Source organism: Saccostrea cucullata, unplaced genomic scaffold (genome assembly GCF_032062105.1).
Source record: "Saccostrea cucullata isolate Sc308-1 unplaced genomic scaffold, CSIRO_AGI_Scuc_v1 ctg923, whole genome shotgun sequence".
Classification (NCBI taxonomy): Eukaryota; Metazoa; Mollusca; class Bivalvia; order Ostreida; family Ostreidae; genus Saccostrea; species Saccostrea cuccullata.
Window position 1 is genome coordinate 216856 of NW_026936399.1, and position 18493 is coordinate 235348.

Sequence of the window (18493 nt, forward strand, 5' to 3'; positions counted from 1 at the left end):
AGCCAACTGAATGATATACAGTGTGTAAAGAAACTTGAGAATATTTGTTGTTCTGTAATCAAGAGAACAAGTTCTGTACAGATTTCTTAGAAAATGGGTTTTTTTCAATAGTTTTTAGGTGCTGTGTATAGGGACTCCCTGATGGGTCAGGTGGACACGCTGGAATCCCCCAATCTTCCCGTACGGAGTGTCCAGCATCACATGGAGGACTTTGTCAATGTTTGTAGCTATCATCTGTGGGCTTCAATGCTGTGAACAATGTTAGTGTGCAGACAACCATATGTGTCTTCAAAGCTGTGATATACTTTTTGCTTAATTTTTTTTTTTTTGTCGGAAGTGTATAACACTTGCAGAATTTCATAAACAAGCTCTGTAAAAAATCCTAAACTTTTCTCATTTATAAATGAACTTTTTTGCAATTGGGCTGTCGAATAATTCAATGTTTTATTTTTCAAAAATGTGCCTATAGAAATTTTGCATTTTCATACATACCCCGGTACATGTACATTTATATACAAAAATATGTCCAGTGGATTTTTGTGGTTACTACTTGGTGTTGGATTGTGGGTATCTCTTTAAAAGAGAAATATTTCATATAAATCTGAAGGGATTTTTTTCTTTTAAAAAGGAAAACTTAATAATTTGCTTTCAAGAGGCAATAAAGTGTAAAGATCTCAATTCAAGAAAAGTTCTCTTTTTTTGGTGCAATTCCTTTATCTGGAGAGATAGGGTATTTTCTGAATTTAGAATGTGAAAGATAATAATGTGTAAAAATGTTTAGGCTTTTGTAGAGCAGTCTCCTCAATGAGATTATATTTATCAAAATCATGCATATGGATTATTGACTGATTTGACTGCTATCTGTGTAGAATATTTACTGAAGAAACATCCTTGTTCATGGTGGACCAAAGTTGTAGGGTTTTGTTGGTCATCCTTTCCTATAAATTAACGTCACTAAGAACGATTAGTTCTTCAATGTTTTGATCATTGCAGCTTTCTTTGTAAAATTGCCCACAAAATTATGTCCCATGAACAAGTAAAATTTTGCTTGCCCATGAACATTTACCCCCACTACCAGTAATTAAAATGATTCTATAGTGTTATTTCACAATCATGACAATGAGCACACGGCGGGTGTGACCGGTCAGCAGGGGATGCTCACTCCTCCATGGCACCTGATCCCACCTCTGATGTTTCGGAGGTCCGTGTTTGCTCTGCTCCTGTTTTGTATTGTTTTATGGACTTTGATATTGAATACTGTTCGTTATCTCCATATCCTTCATTATGCAACTTTGGTACATGCAAATATGACTATGTGGTTGTGAACCTCATGACTGGCATTTGAATTGTTCCATTATTGACATACACTATGTATAAATCTATTCAAAGCTGCAGTTAGCCTTTTTTTCTTAAAGTGTGTCTGCTATGATCCATGAACTCTTGTTATGTTTGTATTGGTGCTTACGGAATTTATATTGTCTTAAATAAATGAATGAGTTAAAATATAAAATATATGTTACCATGACAACTTAAGTGTATACATACTTGTAATTGACTTGAAGCTTCAAAATCTGCATTTTACACACAATATTTGAAGGTTATACTTCATTTTGAATGCCCATTTAAAGAAAATGTCAAAAATGGTATGTCATATTTTGTTCATGCCAAACTATGTAATAAATTTTACCTGGTAAATACACTTCTTTGTTGTTGATAATTATAGAATCATGCAATTTTAAGACTTCATCAAAGGTCAACATTTCCAAAAATTTATTTTTATGATAGTGCGAAATCTATGTGAGGTGTAAAATTAATACTTGTACAGTTTATAATAACCATTGATTAATAGATTGATAGAAAGTATCACTTGAAAACAAATATTTAATTTAACTTTTTTTTTAGGAAAAATATAAAGAAATTTGCATATTTAAAATAAAATGCACCTGCTTAATTCTGTACTTCAGGTGAAAACCATCATTGCAGAGGTATGTTTATCAAAGAGGGGCAAGTTGAACGTGAATGGTCTCTGAAACGCTGCTACTGAAAGCATGACAAGTATTTAGACAAAACCCCTGTAAAATAGCCAATTAGTGTCTGAAAAGTTAAAGCCACAGAATTCCAAAAATAGGTCACGGTGAACCACGTTTTGGTTAATACTCTCCAAGGACTCAATATGCATCATTGTCAAATCTTGTCAGCTTACATCATCATTAAGCCCTGTTACATATACTTGTTAACTGTTACAGTAGTTGACTTGACTCTTGGCCTTTGGATTTGTTGACCCAAAAGATCATTTTTTTTTTTAGTATTGTACAGTTCATAGGAATAATTATAGGCCCTAATGAGCCTCTTGTTTCATTGTAAATTCAAGAAAAAAGCCCCCCCCCTAAAAAAAATGATAAAACATATTTATTATAAAACTTTGAAGGCATTCTTTTGTCTACCAAAAACAAAAACCAAGGTAGCACAGTAGGATGTGATGATAGCTATAAATGTTTGTAAAACAAAAGTTTGAAATTATATAAATTGTGACCATTCTTTATTTTTTTCCATGGCTAGAACAAGGTTTTTGCTCTCTAATCTTTGATAAAGAATTACATGTACCATAAATTTCACAACAAACAAAGGTTATGGTTCTAAACGAAATTAGAAATCAAGGAATACTGAAAAAGAATAGTGAGGTATTGCATTTATAGATGATGCCTAATGAACAATTAAGGCACAGGCTGCCTATAATTATTCTCACTGTGTGCAAATATGTCCACAATTGTCTATCAAACATGAAATGCACCTTTATATATAAAATATTGTATGTGTGGCGGGGGCCAAAGCCATACTTGATCATATTTATATGGAAGCATCCTCAGGTAGTGTAGATTCTAGTTTGTTCAAATCATGATCCCCGGGGGTAGGGCAGGGGCCAAAATGGCCAACCAAAGTTTAGCATAGAAATACATAGGAAAACTCTTTTTAATATCTTCTTCTCAAGAATAACAAAGCCATAATTGATCATATTTATATGAGAGCATCCTCAGGTTGTGTAGATCCAAATTTGTTTAAATCATGACCCCCGGGGGTAGGGCGGGGCCACAATGGCCGACCAAAGTTTTACATGGACATATATAAGAAAATTCTTTAAAAATCATCTTCTCAAGAATAGCAAAGTCATGATTGGTCATGGGACTACTTTTGGACTTTTAAACTTTTCATTGATAAATCAATTTCTATTTTTTCCTATCCACAGTGCTCAGGTGAGCGATGTGGCCCATGGGCCTCTTGTGATCAATGTTTATAATTGGTCGTACTAAGCATGGGCAATATATTTTACTTTGCTAACGACAGAGGGATATGTTAAAATATAAGTCCCCGCAAAGCAAAAACTATACATATAATCGCAGAAAAGCAGTATTACTTGTTTAATGCGGAAAAGCAGATTTTTTAAAATGGAAAATCAATGTCGTTTTGAGATAAGTAGAACTGTGAAGGTAATGTTTTAAAATGAAGTATCAAAGAAAAAAAGAATGATATATTTGAGATTTAATTTTATCACTTTTATATTTGTCGCAAAAAAGGCACTTTGCTCGCCTTGATCGCCCAACTTACATAACTTTTTTTTTTTCCAGACATTCTCTCTATTCCGTCTGAGCCCATTTTAAATTCAACTCATTTCGACGCGTATACGAAACAGGGCGGAATATAACGTATTCATCCCTGGGTATTTTAATTTTAAAAAATAATTTTTCTACTAATACTGTAGGCACGTAGCATCAGAGGGTACGTGGAAGGGGACAGAGGGATTTGGCCCCTCCGTATTTTTTCCAAATATAACTTTTTACCATTGGAAATGCTCTTTAAAAGCTAGGCTGGTCCTCTTTTTCTTTCTTGCAATATACTAGTAGTAAAAATTTGGTACTGAAAGGTAAAGGCGATTTTTTCTCTCTGACTGCCCCGTTTCAAAAACGATTATAACTTGCTCAGTGAAATACATGTCTCAAATTAGCAATCTTTGAAATGCATGTATCGCTCTTTCGATCATTCATGCTCATTTTAAACCCCCGCTTGAAAAGTGGGAGGGTATACTGTAATCGGTATGTCCGTCCGTCCGTCTGTCTGTTACGCTTTGGGGTACCCATCTCTTATCCTCAACTCCTCTTATACCACTGAGTGAAATTTGATGAAACTTTCACAGAATCTTTATTTCATATTGTGCACCTCCTATTTTACTTTATGATCCGATGCATATTTTGGGTTTCCCGGCCGCAGCAAAACATGGACTTTGCCATAATAACCATATGGGAGGCGGTGGGGGGTATCATTTAGTGAGCTTATTGTTTTCTCTTATCGTTTTCTTTTATTCATTCCTTCATTTTCTATTACTTGTTAATTTCATTTTATTGTAACGTGAAGCGGTCACCCATTCAAGGGTTAAACAGGCTCGCCGTTGCTTAACTTGCCTGAAATAGAGGGAGACTCGACCGCATCACCAGAAAAGCTAGCTCACTGGCGAGGCAGTATAAGTTTCCTATATACTGTCCGCTACACTTCTCCCCGCTCAGGGAAGCTTCGACCCGAAGCTTAGCATGAGTTCTCTCTTAGTGTCTGGGCCTCTTCAGTTACGGCAACCAATGCCGTTCCCGGACACGAAGTCCGTACCTGGACACAAAGTCCTAGCCATAGAGCTTCCTGAAGCAGGACACCAAACACAAGAGTCACTACGCTGCCACCAATTTTGTAACGTGAAGCGGTCACCCATCCAAGGGTTAAACAGGCTCGCCGTTGCTTAACTTGCCTGAAATAGAGAGAGACTCTACCGCATCACCAGAAAAGCTAGCTCACTGGCGAGGCAGTATAAGTTCTCTATATACTGTCCGCTACATTATATTATATTACATTTATTACTGTTTTGTCATACGATGCGATGAATTAACCACCCTTGAAGTATTCTAATTTAGGGAGGAATGCCACACCAACGTTTTATTTTATAGATCTCTGAGTCAACCTTTTTAAACAATGGTTTCAGCATTGAAAAGTCGACATTAGAATTTAATCATTTTATAGATTTTTTGTATTTTTTCAAAGAAAATTAGAAAAAAAATTATTTACATCAAAATTAGATGCTTTCTTGTAAAAATTTTGCTGTAAATGAATGCATCACATGAATACCTAATAAAATATGTAAAGAAAAGCTGTATAGTCCTTAAAAATTTCAAATAAAAAATTATTTATGAAAATTAAACACATAATTTGTGAATATTTTTTTAACTTGTGGTTAAAATTTTCTTAAAACAAGTCACAACTGGGGAGAACATGTTCGTTAATCATATTTATTTAAGAAATTGAAACGAAATAGCCAAATTTTAGAGAAATTAATTTTTTTTAATTTTGGCCAATCCCGATCAAAATTAAACCGATCCCAACCATAAATGTAAAATTCTTGGAAATGAATAACATTTCCCCAAGAACACAAGTCTGATTAGGTGTAATAAGGGTTAAAACATTATTGAATCTGACAATAAAATAGATTTCTTCATTGTAAATACACGAAGCGGCAATAAATTAGCATTTTATTCATTTTGTGTTAATTTTGATCGGGATCAGTTTAATTTTGATCGGGTTAGGTTCAAATATTAAAATAATTAATTTAACACAAATTTCTCAATTTCGTTTCAATTTCTTTTTAAAATATGATTGACAAACATGTTGTCCTCAGTTGTGTCTAGTTTTGTGGTGTTTTTAACCATAAGTTTAAAATTAGAAGTCTAATCTAATCAGCCTTTCTTTACATTTTTTATTAGATATTTATATGCTGCATTCATTAACAGCAAACTTTCAACTCGAGAACAACTTATTTTATGGCACGCCAAATTCACAAAAATGAGCTAAACATAGTTTCACAGTTGATAAACTAGGTTTATCGGTTGTAAACTATAGTTTACGGACTGTAAACTATAGTTAACAACGTTAATCTATATTTTACATCTGTAAACCATAGTTAACGCGATAATCTTTGTTTCACAACCGTAAACTATACTTAACTCTGAAAACAATCATTTACGATTGCAAAACATAGATTATCTGATAAATACAGTTTCACGATTTGTAAACTATAGTTTACAAACCGTTAACTATTATGATAGTTAACAATCTGATAATTATAGTTTCACGATTTGTGAAACTATGATTAACTACTCTTAACTATAGTTTACGATTGTAGACTATAGTTTACAGAACGTAATTTTTTTTTATCAACAAAATCTATTGTTAACGCTTTATTCAGAACAGATTATAAAACTTAAAAGATTAGCATTCGTAAACTACAGTTAACGACCGTTAAATATAGTTTTACAGATGAAAACTATAGTTAACGAATTGTTAACTATAGTTTACGATTCGTGAACTATAGTTTACAGTCGATAAACCTAGTTTATCAATTGTGAAACTAGGTTTAGCTCATTTTTATGAATTTTGCGTGCCATATTATTTGGATAAATAATTTTTTTCATTTTCTTTGAAAAAATACAAAAAAAATTCATATAGAATAATTTTAAGAGCTAATATCGACCTTTCAATGCTGAAACCATTGTTCAAAAAATGATGACTCAAAGATCTATAAAATAAAAAGTTGGTGTGACATACCACCTTAATCGAAGACGGACTTTTGTTGCACTCCATCGTCTTTAAGGGTGGCTAAATCATCGCATTGACCAAAAAACCCCAACAACGTCATCATATCAAAACAAACCATATCTTTCTAGATATTTCACATTTGATATTAAACGCCCTAGGTATAGCCAAAAGCAATTAAAAAATAAAGATCTAGAGTGAAACTAAATCTAAAATATATTAATCTGAAATATCGTTATCTATCATATAGATGAAACATTGATGATATCATTCGGGATTTTTCTTTCTTTCTTTTTCTATGAAGTAACTAGTCAAGCAGTTCAATATTGCGCAAGAGATAGTGCAGACATATTGAAGTGGGGAAGGGGGTGGGGGTGGGGGTAATTGAAAGGGGCCGGACTAAACCAACAACAAATGTAACCCCCAATTTTCAATGCCTGTATTATGTATATATTTGCAAAAAAAGTCTGTGTGTGTGTGTGGGGGGGGGGGGGGCTAAGCCAGAGTAGCATCCTCCCCTCTCCGGTTCCGAAGCCTATGATTAAGATAGTTTCAGGCACATAGCATCGTTTTTGAAAGTGGGGGACCAGCCAGACAATTTTTTTTACTTACCTGGAAAACTTGACAAGCAAAAAACATTGCCCAAACTCGAAAATCTTATTTCGTGGGGGGGGGGGGGGGGGGGTGTAGAGGCCAACTTTTTTCTGATGCCGACTTCTTTTAGTACATTTTTACATACTGCATTCCCTTCTATTAACTTTACCGTACTATTAACTGGGGGGGGGGGGGGGGCAACCTGTACTTCAATGAACATTTTCAGCAAAAGTTATGTTGGGGAAAAAGTGGGGGTGGGGGAGGAGACCCCCCTGCCCTCCCCCTGTTGCTACGTGCCTGAGTTTCTAATAATGTCAATGTAAATTGAATAAATAAAACTAATACTTCAGAAAATGTCGTATCATATGTGCTAAAAATAAAATGTGATTCAAACTATATAAAGAAATTTAAGTAAGGTTGATTTTCTTTTGAATGCGAGAGAGCATTACTCACAGTTAAGTCAAATCACTTTGATATCTATAAATAGAATATATCGATTGACACTATGGTCAGGCAAAAGAATCAATTTTCATTGGGCGCGCGCACTTTGGTCGTTTGATCTTCAGTCACGTGTTCATTTTGGTGGGAATTTGTTTGTTTTCCTTTCGTTTGAAAAGTCGCCCCGCGGAATGTGCGTGTGAGATGTTTCTGTTGAATCCTTTGTCTTGTTCTAAAGTTGACATGGATTTATAAATTCTTACACCGGGTGAGTTGTCTTGAAATGAATGCATTTTGTTCCATTTTGTAGTGCAAGTTTGATATTTTTTTTGTTCCAAACTTATCAGTACTGTGAACACAGGACAGTTGGGCAAATGTTCAATGATTTTTACTTGTTTATCAGATGTATGTCCTGGACAATGTGGTGAAATGGGAAATGCCCAGTTGACGGTATCTCTTCATTCGAGCGGCGGTCCCCTTGACGGCTAGAGAAATTTGTCTCTGCAGTCCTCAGCAGGTAAGATCACGTGACAGTTACAAAGTGAACAAAATCGACAGTTTCAGTAATTCTTGGTAGTTACTTGGAATATGAAGATCAGGCCCATCGGAAATCTGGGGGCATATTTTATATATTCAGTTGGGTACTATCAACCACCAAAAAATCTTTAACAATTAGCATACAAAAAAGGTCATGAGCATTTTTATTGAGGGGACAGAACATATAGTAGCAATCCTTTCTATAGTATTACTATTACTACATGTTTTCTATAGTATACTGTATGTTTTATATAGTATAATAAATATGAGCAAAATTATGGGGGAGGGGGCTTTGCTATGGCCATGAAGATAACAAAGAGTACACTATGGTCAGGCAAAGAATCAATTACAGAGGTCTATTACAATCACTACTTTGAATTAGCTATATTTCTTTCTCTGGTTTATCCAAAATAGATTGATTTAGCTAGCTATTATAAGTGAGTTTTTTTCCCACAAACTGCATGGCTTTTAATATTGGAATAATATTGCAAGAATGCATATGTAGCTCCTAATTAATATTTTTTGTCAGGGATTAATTTCAAAAGAATGATCCCTTCCGAAAAGATTTGTTTCTGTTTTATAATTTTCGATTGAAAATTGATTGTGTGGCAGCCTCAATATTAAGTGAGGGGTTCCCCGGTGAAACAACAGTAAATATCTATATCTAGGCCAATATAATTTTAAGACCATAAGAAAAAATGTATCAATTCTTACAGAATTTCCTCAAACTGAAAATCTCAAATGTTAAGCTAAGACATATTAATAACAAATAAATGTCTTAATCAATATTTTAATCATGACTCAGACATAGAAATCTTACAGAATTACAAAAAACAATTGAATTTAATAAAATGATTGCATGATAAAATTAATTTTTATGCAAACAGTGTTCATTTTCAAATAAAATTTTTACAAATGAATCAAATTATATTATGATAATTTAAACAAATTTAATGTTTCAACAAAAGAGGATTATCTGAGTTGTGTTTTATAATATTTTGATTTGTTTTTTGGTCAACAAAATACTTATTTTTATCGGATAACAAATTTATCATATAAAACTTCTATGGCATTGTACTACAGGCACTTGTTTGAGAATTTTTTTTACCCATACTTTGATAATAACATACTATTGGTTAAAATTTTACTCCCAAACAAGTGCATATGCATTGTACTTATGCGTATAAGAAATTATATACAAACATTTGTGCATAAAGCCACTTATCTCAGTTTCAATCATGTAAATACATATTAAAGTTCTAATAAATTTTTGTTATCTCAATGTTGATAAATGAATGTATTAAATCATTTTTAAATTAATTTATTTAGATAAATCATACTTAACATTCTCCATTCTCTTTTCATAACTATTGCAATAACTAGTTTTTTTAAAATATAAAATTATTTTTTCTCTTTTTAAAAATTTAATTGATATTACATATGGATATTAAAATAATTGATAAGTTGAACTTTATTGATTAGTCTTATATCTAAAACAAATATTCATGATATTTATTTATATGATTAATGAACCAGTACACCACAGGTAAATATTACAGGTAATCAGTCTAAAACAGACTATACACAGGTGACAACTCAGGTGTGAAAATCCCAATTTTTGCTAGATGGGAATAAGAAATTCAGAATTTTGGCTAGGTGCATGGGAATAAACCACAAATAAAGACACATAATTCTTATGAGGGTTGATCCAAAAGTAATGTCACAACTTCGATAAAATTGCCACAAGTCGAGGTAAAATTTCATAATTATACATGATGGAAGCTACACGTGTTTCAAATCAGACCTGAAAATTTTAGATTAACATGATTTATACTTTTCAAATATCGAATTGTATATAACGTGTGTTTATGGTAGTCGCCACACCTAAATAACGTCAAATGACGGATACGCTTCATCATACACTTAAACACGTACTTAAATGCTTCCCCTTCGTTTTCTTAAAAATATTTGAAATTCACGCATTCACTTATTTCACTTTCTTTAAAAATTCTTGGCACCCATTGAACACTCACTCTTTTCATATTTTAGTCCTTTGACAAAATGTTTTGAACATTACCATACTACAAACTTTAGGTTTCTCATGTCGCTCTAACTGTGACATGTCTCTCTTGACAACGTCATACAACTTTGAACCTTTCCGCCTGACCTCCCATATCTTTCGTTCTTCTTGTCCTCTGTTGATCATTCAACGACCCATAACCCGCCCCAAATCACTAAGAAGAATCTTTAAACAAGTCTCTTATTTACATTCTTTCCTCTGTGAATCTGATTTTTAATTGAAACTGTCTCTACTGGCGATTTCCCTATTTTGAAGCAAAAATGCAGTACAGCTCATTACGTATTTTTTTTCCATTTTGACATTTCCTTTGTTCAATACATCAGAGTAAAACAACAATGTTTATCATTAAAAAAAATAGCAATGACATTATTGAATTTTCACTTAAAGAAAGACTAAAAATGCGTTAATTTTGTTTTTTAAAGTATCGGGCGGTTAGGCGCTCTTTTTTAGATGCTTTTAATGTGTTTGTCTTTTTCATTCTTAATTAAAGTATACACTTTAAAACGTGACGTTAAGTTGTGACGTGGTGACACCCCCTATGTTCTATGTTTTAAACATCTATAAAATAAATTCCCGTACACATTATTAAATGAAATTTTCAATTTTGATTAGATTTATTTTTATGCATCTTTTGGTATATTATATTTGATGATATGAAGCCAAATACAAAAGATATGGACACTGTGACATTTAACTTTTGGATCAACCCTCGTAATTGCCTTTATGGACATAAAGCTTTTTAATTTTTTTTTAAACAAAGAAACTAGAGATCTATTTTTGTTGATTTTAAGCATGTTTCTCCTTTTCAAATTTTACTTTTTTAAAATTTTGCAAAGAATGATTGAAAAATTTGATATTCCGAAATATTCGGGGTATGCATGTTCAAAATGCTGTTTGTTAATTTTTTTCTGGTCAACAATAAAAAATAATGTGTTTTTGTTAACCTTAAACATAATTCTTTATAGTTTTAAAGAAAACATGGTACATAAACAATTTAAATTTTGAGATTTTTAAAAATAAAGATAATTTGAGATTTTTTTCTGACAGACGTGGACAGATAGTACAACATCAGTTTTCAATGTTTTCCAGAGAAATTTTCAAATATTGAATATTCTCCTGGAAAATTAATTATATCTGATTTTCACAAGTTTTAACATGAATTTGATGTGATTTGGTGCATAGCAAAATAAAATATGATATCAGACTTCTTTATGTTCAATTTTGGCTGTTAACTTCTAAGAGGTAGGTACTCTGAGACTTGTTGTATGAAAATTAACCTGCAAAGATGTGTCTTTTATGGGTGTTTTACTTCCTTTATGAGTTATTTAAGGTATTTAAATAGAAAAATATTTTAGTTTGACAGAAATTTTTAAAAGTACCTACCTTAAGGTACAGAAATTTTTAAAAGTACCTACCTTAAGCATGAGTTAATTGTCTACAACATACAGTCACAAAAAAAGAAAATGAAATATTTTTTGTTTGTAGTTTCCTTCCTGACATTTTAACACTGAGATTTGGCAAATTGGCCCGGGACAGCTAGCATCTGCTGTAATGGAGGTTCATTTTTTACTCATCAACCAAATAGTAAAGGTACAACTTTTTTATTTTATTTGTGATTTTGTGCACTTGTAAGAACTTGAAGTATGATTTTTTCAGCGCACCTCAACGAAGTTTGGGGAAGCTTATGTGATACCCCCCCGGCGTCCGTGTCCCAGTCTAAGGTTTTTGGAGCTCTTTTCTTTGCAAGTAGTTCTATGCCCTATATTGATCATACATGCATGCAACATGCTTCTAGTGTGTTTTATTGTACCAGATGAGGTTTCAGATATGCTGTAATTTCAGCAAAGGAATGACCAGGTCAATGTTTTTGGAGCAGGTTAACATTTTTGGTGCAGTTTTTGGTGAAAGTAACTATAACCCCCATGATGACCAAACTTGAATGGATGATACACCGAAGGATGCATACAACCAGACTTGCTTAGGGTGTGGGATCTGACCTATATTTTTCAGATGAGTGAAACAGGTAAATATTTTTGGTACAGTTCTCATTTCCTAGTAACTATGAGCCCTATGATGACCAAACTTGCATGGAATACATCTAAGGATGCACGCTTCCAGACTTGCTTTGGATGCTGGATCTGACCTATATTTTCTGGATGAGTGAACAGCTTAATGTTTTTGGTGCAGTTCTCATTTCCAAGTAACTATAAGCCCTATGATGACCAAACTTGCATGAATGATACATCTAAGGATGCATACAACCAGACCATTACTTGCTTCGGATGCTGGATCTGACCTACATTTTCCGGATGAGTGAACAGGTTAATGTTTTTAGTGCAGTTCTCATTTCCAAGTAACTATGAACCCTATGATGACCAGACTTGTCGAAATTTTTTAATCGCTGTCAGACAATTAATCCGATAAAGTTGAATGTTCTCTCAGACCAGATACGTGTACCTTATTTTGAGAGAGACATGTGAATAACAGCACCAACCTTATTTAGAGAGAGACATGTGAATAACAGCACCAAAATGCCCTTTATTAATTTCAATAGCCTTCAGTCTAACAAGTTTACTTTCTAGGGATAGAGAGTCTTTAACATTAGACATAATCACATGAACTCTGCCAAAAACGCTGGAATGGATTTCTTTGTACTCTCTTTGCAGAGACTTCATCGTTGGAAATGGTGTTTGCAAGGACTTGGAGGAGGCTGGGCATATTGGATTGGAACAGCATGCCAACAACGCTGGACTGGAGGTATTGCTAAGTCGCTAAGGAAAAGCAGAGGTGAGTTGGTTTCATTATCATTTGTGCACTCTTACTAATTAGTACTAACATTTCCCTCCCGTCCCTCACTCTCAACACATTATTTGTAGTAGTTCTTTCCTATTGTTTTCTATTCTGTTGTTTTTTCTTTGTCTAATCTTCTCTGTTCTCTCTTTGCCGGGATATCATCGTTGGAGATGGTGCACTTGGATTTGGCTGGCTCTTCATCATTGGAGGAGGCTGCATATTGGATTGGAACAGCATGCCAACAACGCTGGAGTGGAGGTATTATATTGCTAAGTCATTAAGGAAAAGCAGAGCTGAGTTAATTTGTTTCATTATCATTTGTGCACTCTAACTAATTAGTACTAACATTTCCCTCCCCTCCCCCACTCTCAACACATTTTTTGAAGTAGTACTTTCTTTTCTGTTTTTTTGTTTTGTTGTTTTTTCTTTGTCTAATCTTCTCTGTTCTCTCTTTGCCGGGATATCATCGTTGGAAATGGTGCACTTGGATTTGGCTGGCTCTTCATCTTTGGAGGACTTGGAGGAGGATGGGCATATTGGAACAGCATGCCAACAACGCTGGAGTAGAGGTATTGCTAAGTTGTTAAGGAAAAGCAGAGGTGAGTTGGTTTCATTATCATTTGTGCACTCTTACTAATTAGTACTAACATTTCCCTCCCGTCCCTCACTCTCAACACATTATTTGTAGTAGTTCTTTCCTTTTGTTTTTTGTTCTGTTGTTTTTTCTTTGTCTAATCTTCTCTGTTCTCTCTTTGCCGGGATATCATCGTTGGAAATGGTGCACTTGGATTTGGCTGGCTCTTCATCGTTAGAAGACTTGGAGGATTGGCTGGGCATATTGGATTGGAACAGCATGCCAACAACGCTGGACTGGAGGTTTTTTTTGTATTATTTTGATGTTAGGTCTTTTTGTTCTTTTTGTTCTTACTTTTTGATTTCTATTTTGTTTCCTTTGTTAGTATTTGTTGTTATTTGTTCATTAGGTTTTTATTATTGTTATTTGTTTATTGAGTTGTTAGTTTTTTGTTTATGAGGGTTGTAAAAGTTGTTAATTTTCATGTTTTACATGTATTTGTTATTTGTTATATTATGTTTTTAAGATTTTATTAGTTGACATTGTTATGAGTTTCAGTTATTTGTTATTGAGGCAGTCATGAGTTTTACTTGTTAGGAGCTTAAGTTATTTGCTGTTGTTGTGATTTTTAATTATTTGTTATTGTTATGAGTGTTTGTTAGTTGTTATTGTTATGAGTTTTATTTAGTTGTTATGAGTTTAGTTATTTGTTATAGTTATGAGTTTTAGTTATTTGCTTTAGTTGAGATTTTAGTTATTTGTTATGATAGTTATGAATTTATGTTAACTATTATTGTTCTGAGCTTTATTTTAATTGCATTTAGTAGTTCTTTCTTTCTGTTTTTTTTGTTTTGTTGTTTTTTCTTTGTCTAATCTTCTCTGTTCTCTCTTTGCCGGGATATCATCGTTGGAAATGGTGCACTTGGATTTGGCTGGCTCTTCATCGTTGGAGGACTTGGAGGAGGCTGGGCATATTGGAACAGCATGCCAACAACGCTGGAGTAGAGGTATTGCTAAGTTGTTAAGGAAAAGCAGAGGTGAGTTGGTTTCATTATCATTTGTGCACTCTTACTAATTAGTACTAACATTTCCCTCCCCTCCCCTACTCTCAACACATTATTTGTAGTAGTTCTTTCTTTCTGTTTTTTTGTTCTGTTGTTTTTTTCTTTGTCTAATCTTCTCTGTTCTCTCTTTGCCGGGATATCATTGTTGGAAATGGTGCACTTGGATTTGGCTGGCTCTTCATCGTTGGAGGATTTGGAGGAGGCTGGACATATTGGAACAGCATGCCAACAACGCTGGAGTAGAGGTATTGCTAAGTTGTTAAGGAAAAGCAGAGGTGAGTTGGTTTCATTATCATTTGTGCACTCTTACTAATTAGTACTAACATTTCCCTCCCCTCCCCTACTCTCAACACATTATTTGTAGTAGTTCTTTCTTTCTGTTTTTTTGTTCTGTTGTTTTTTCTTTGTCTAATCTTCTCTGTTCTCTCTTTGCCGGGATATCATCGTTGGAAATGGTGCACTTGGATTTGGCTGGCTCTTCATCGTTGGAGGATTTGGAGGAGGCTGGGCATATTGGAACAGCATGCCAACAACGCTGGAGTAGAGGTATTGCTAAGTTGTTAAGGAAAAGAAGAGGTGAGTTGGTTTCATTATCATTTGTGCACTCTTACTAATTAGTACTAACATTTCCCTCCCCTCCCCCACTCTCAACACATTATTTGTAGTAGTTCTTTACTTTTGTTTTTTGTTCTGTTGTTTTTTCTTTGTCTAATCTTCTCTGTTCTCTCTTTGCCGGGATATCATCGTTGGAAATGGTGCACTTGGATTTGGCTGGCTCTTCATCGTTGGAGGACTTGGAGGAGGCTGGGCATATTGGATTGGAACAGCATGCCAACAACGCTGGAGTAGAGGTATTGCTAAGTTGTTAAGGAAAAGCAGAGGTGAGTTGGTTTCATTATCATTTGTGCACTCTTACTAATTAGTACTAACATTTCCCTCCCGTCCCTCACTCTCAACACATTATTTGTAGTAGTTCTTTCCTTTTGTTTTTTGTTCTGTTGTTTTTTCTTTGTCTAATCTTCTCTGTTCTCTCTTTGCTGGGTTATCATCGTTGGAAATGGTGCACTTGGATTTGGCTGGCTCTTCATCGTTGGAGGACTTGGAGGAGGCTGGGCATATTGGAACAGCATGCCAACAACGCTGGAGTAGAGGTATTGCTAAGTTGTTAAGGAAAAGCAGAGGTGAGTTGGTTTCATTATCATTTGTGCACTCTTACTAATTAGTACTAACATTTCCCTCCCCTCCCCCACTCTCAACACATTATTTGTAGTAGTTCTTTCCTTTGTTTTTTGTTCTGTTGTTTTTTCTTTGTCTAATCTTCTCTGTTCTCTCTTTGTCGGGATATCATCGTTGGAAATGGTGCACTTGGATTTGGCTGGCTCTTCATCGTTGGAGGAGGCTGCATATTGGATTGGAACAGCATGCCAACAACGCTGGAGTAGAGGTATTGCTAAGTTGTTAAGGAAAAGCAGAGGTGAGTTGGTTTCATTATCATTTGTGCACTCTTACTAATTAGTACTAACATTTCCCTCCCCTCCCCCACTCTCAATACATTTTTTGTGGTAGTTCTTTCCTGTTGTTTTTTTTGTTCTGTTGTTTTTTCTTTATCTAATATTCTCTGTTCTCTCTTTGCCGGGATGTCATCGTTGGAGATGGTGCACTTGGATTTGGCTGGCTCTTCATCGTTAGAAGACTTGGAGGATTGGCTGGGCATATTGGATTGGAACAGCATGCCAACAACGCTGGACTGGAGGTTTTTTTTGTATTATTTTGATGTTAGGTCTCTTTGTTCTTTTTGTTCTTACTTTTTGATTTCTATTTTGTTTCCTTTGTTAGTATTTGTTGTTATTTGTTCATTAGGTTTTTATTATTGTTATTTGTTTATTGAGTTGTTAGTTTTTTGTTTATGAGGGTTGTAAAAGTTGTTAATTTTCATGTTTTACATATATTTGTTATTTGTTATATTATGTTTTTAAGATTTTATTAGTTGACATTGTTATGAGTTTCAGTTATTTGTTATTGAGGCAGTCATGAGTTTTACTTGTTAGGAGCTTAAGTTATTTGCTGTTGTTGTGATTTTTAATTATTTGTTATTGTTATGAGTGTTTGTTAGTTGTTATTGTTATGAGTTTTATTTAGTTGTTATGAGTTTAGTTATTTGTTATAGTTATGAGTTTTAGTTATTTGCTTTAGTTGAGATTTTTAGTTATTTGTTATGATAGTTATGAATTTATGTTAACTATTATTGTTCTGAGCTTTATTTTAATTGCATTTATTATTCCTAAGAATATGTCTAATGTTCATTGTTGCGTTATGCATTAGCATCAACATTAGACATGTTGGATAATGAGGAAACAGTGTGTAAAACATCTGTCTTATTGAGCGCCTTATTACAGTCAAACTCGGTTATAACGAAGTCACTGGAACCTATGACATTACTTTGCTATATCCATAATTTGTTATATCCGTGAAATGATTTCATAAAATTTTTATAGCTAGGGATTCAAGATAATTTCACTATATCTGTGAATTCACAATATCTGTGTTTGTACCAAACGAGTTTTACTGTATCTATTATTTCAGCTCTATTTTAAAATTTTGTTAGTATTTTATAGTTGGACAGTGTTCAGTAAAGATGAAGAGAAATAAGCCAAATTCTAAACCATCATCGATAAGGTAAGATAGAAAATATTGAATTGATAATAATTGAAAAAATACAGTAAAACTCGGTTAAAAAGTCATCGGGACCTATAAAATTACTTCACTATATCCATAATTTGTTATATCCGTATAATGAATTCGTTAAATTTATTAAGCTGGGAGATACAAGATAGCTTCGCTATAACCGTGATTTGGCAATATTCGTGTTTGTACTAAACGAGTTTTGCTGTATATAGAAAACTGAAATAAAGTATTATTGTTAGATTATAGATTTATAATATTCCATTTCAAATCAATAATATATACAGCCAAACTTCATAGTTCATCTTTATAAGAGCAGAGATCTTTCTTAGGTGGTCCTTTTATTTTTTTCAATGAAATATCCTATAAAACTTTATTTAATGGTCACCTTTATTATGCAATCATTTTAAACAAATTAAAGACCAAAAATTTAAGAAACAGAATAAAAGTTATGTAAATCTAAGAAATTAAGGAAATGAAATCTTCGTTGAAAGGGACTGACTAGGGTATTTTAGTGTAAAATGCATGCAGTGAAATAAAGCTGTTGATATTTTTAGCAGATGCACCCTACTGTCCTTGGTGGAAACAGCAGATGCACTCCACTTGACTTGGTGGAAACAGCAGATGCATCCAAAAGGACTTGGTGGATACAGAAGATGCACTCCACTGGACTTGGTGGAAACAGCAGATGTACCCTACTGGCCATGTTGGAGACAGCAGATGCACTCAACAGGACTTGGTGGAAACAGCAGATGCACCTAACAGGACATGGTGGAAACAGCAGCTGCACCCAACTGGACTTGATGGATACAGAAGGTGGACCCAACAGGACATGGTGGATACAACTGGAGGAGACTTGCCTGATGATGTTGACCTTCCAAACAAGACATATCAAAGGAGATAATTGACACTGATCAGGTACATGTATATGAAAAAATCATGATTAAAGATCATTTAATTAACCATGTCAAATTTACTAGCTGACTTATTATTTTTAGCCTGGCTTATTTTTAGCTCTACTGGTCAGAGACGAAAAAGCTTGCGATTGTAAACAAGGGGATGACATGGTGGAAACAGCTGGAGGAGGCAGGACCAATGGATGCTAAT

At 34.0% G+C, this 18493-nt stretch overlaps 1 protein-coding gene and 1 long non-coding RNA gene across 2 annotated transcripts in view; both read left to right on the forward strand.

Moving 5' to 3' along the window:
• LOC134245491 (KICSTOR complex protein SZT2-like) overlaps positions 1 to 367 on the forward strand; it is a 61678-nt gene extending 61311 nt beyond the window's left edge. Inside the window, 1 exon segment of the mRNA XM_062727765.1 lies at positions 112 to 367. Within this exon segment, the coding sequence (XP_062583749.1) occupies positions 112 to 255 (144 nt within the window). The 3' untranslated portion in view covers positions 256 to 367.
• A 7472-nt stretch (positions 368 to 7839) lies between these two features.
• On the forward strand, positions 7840 to 11848 carry LOC134245475 (uncharacterized). Its single transcript, XR_009987436.1, has 3 exons — positions 7840 to 7924; positions 8060 to 8173; positions 11759 to 11848. It is a non-coding gene; the product is annotated as an uncharacterized LOC134245475 (long non-coding RNA).
• Positions 11849 to 18493: the final 6645 nt, after the last annotated feature.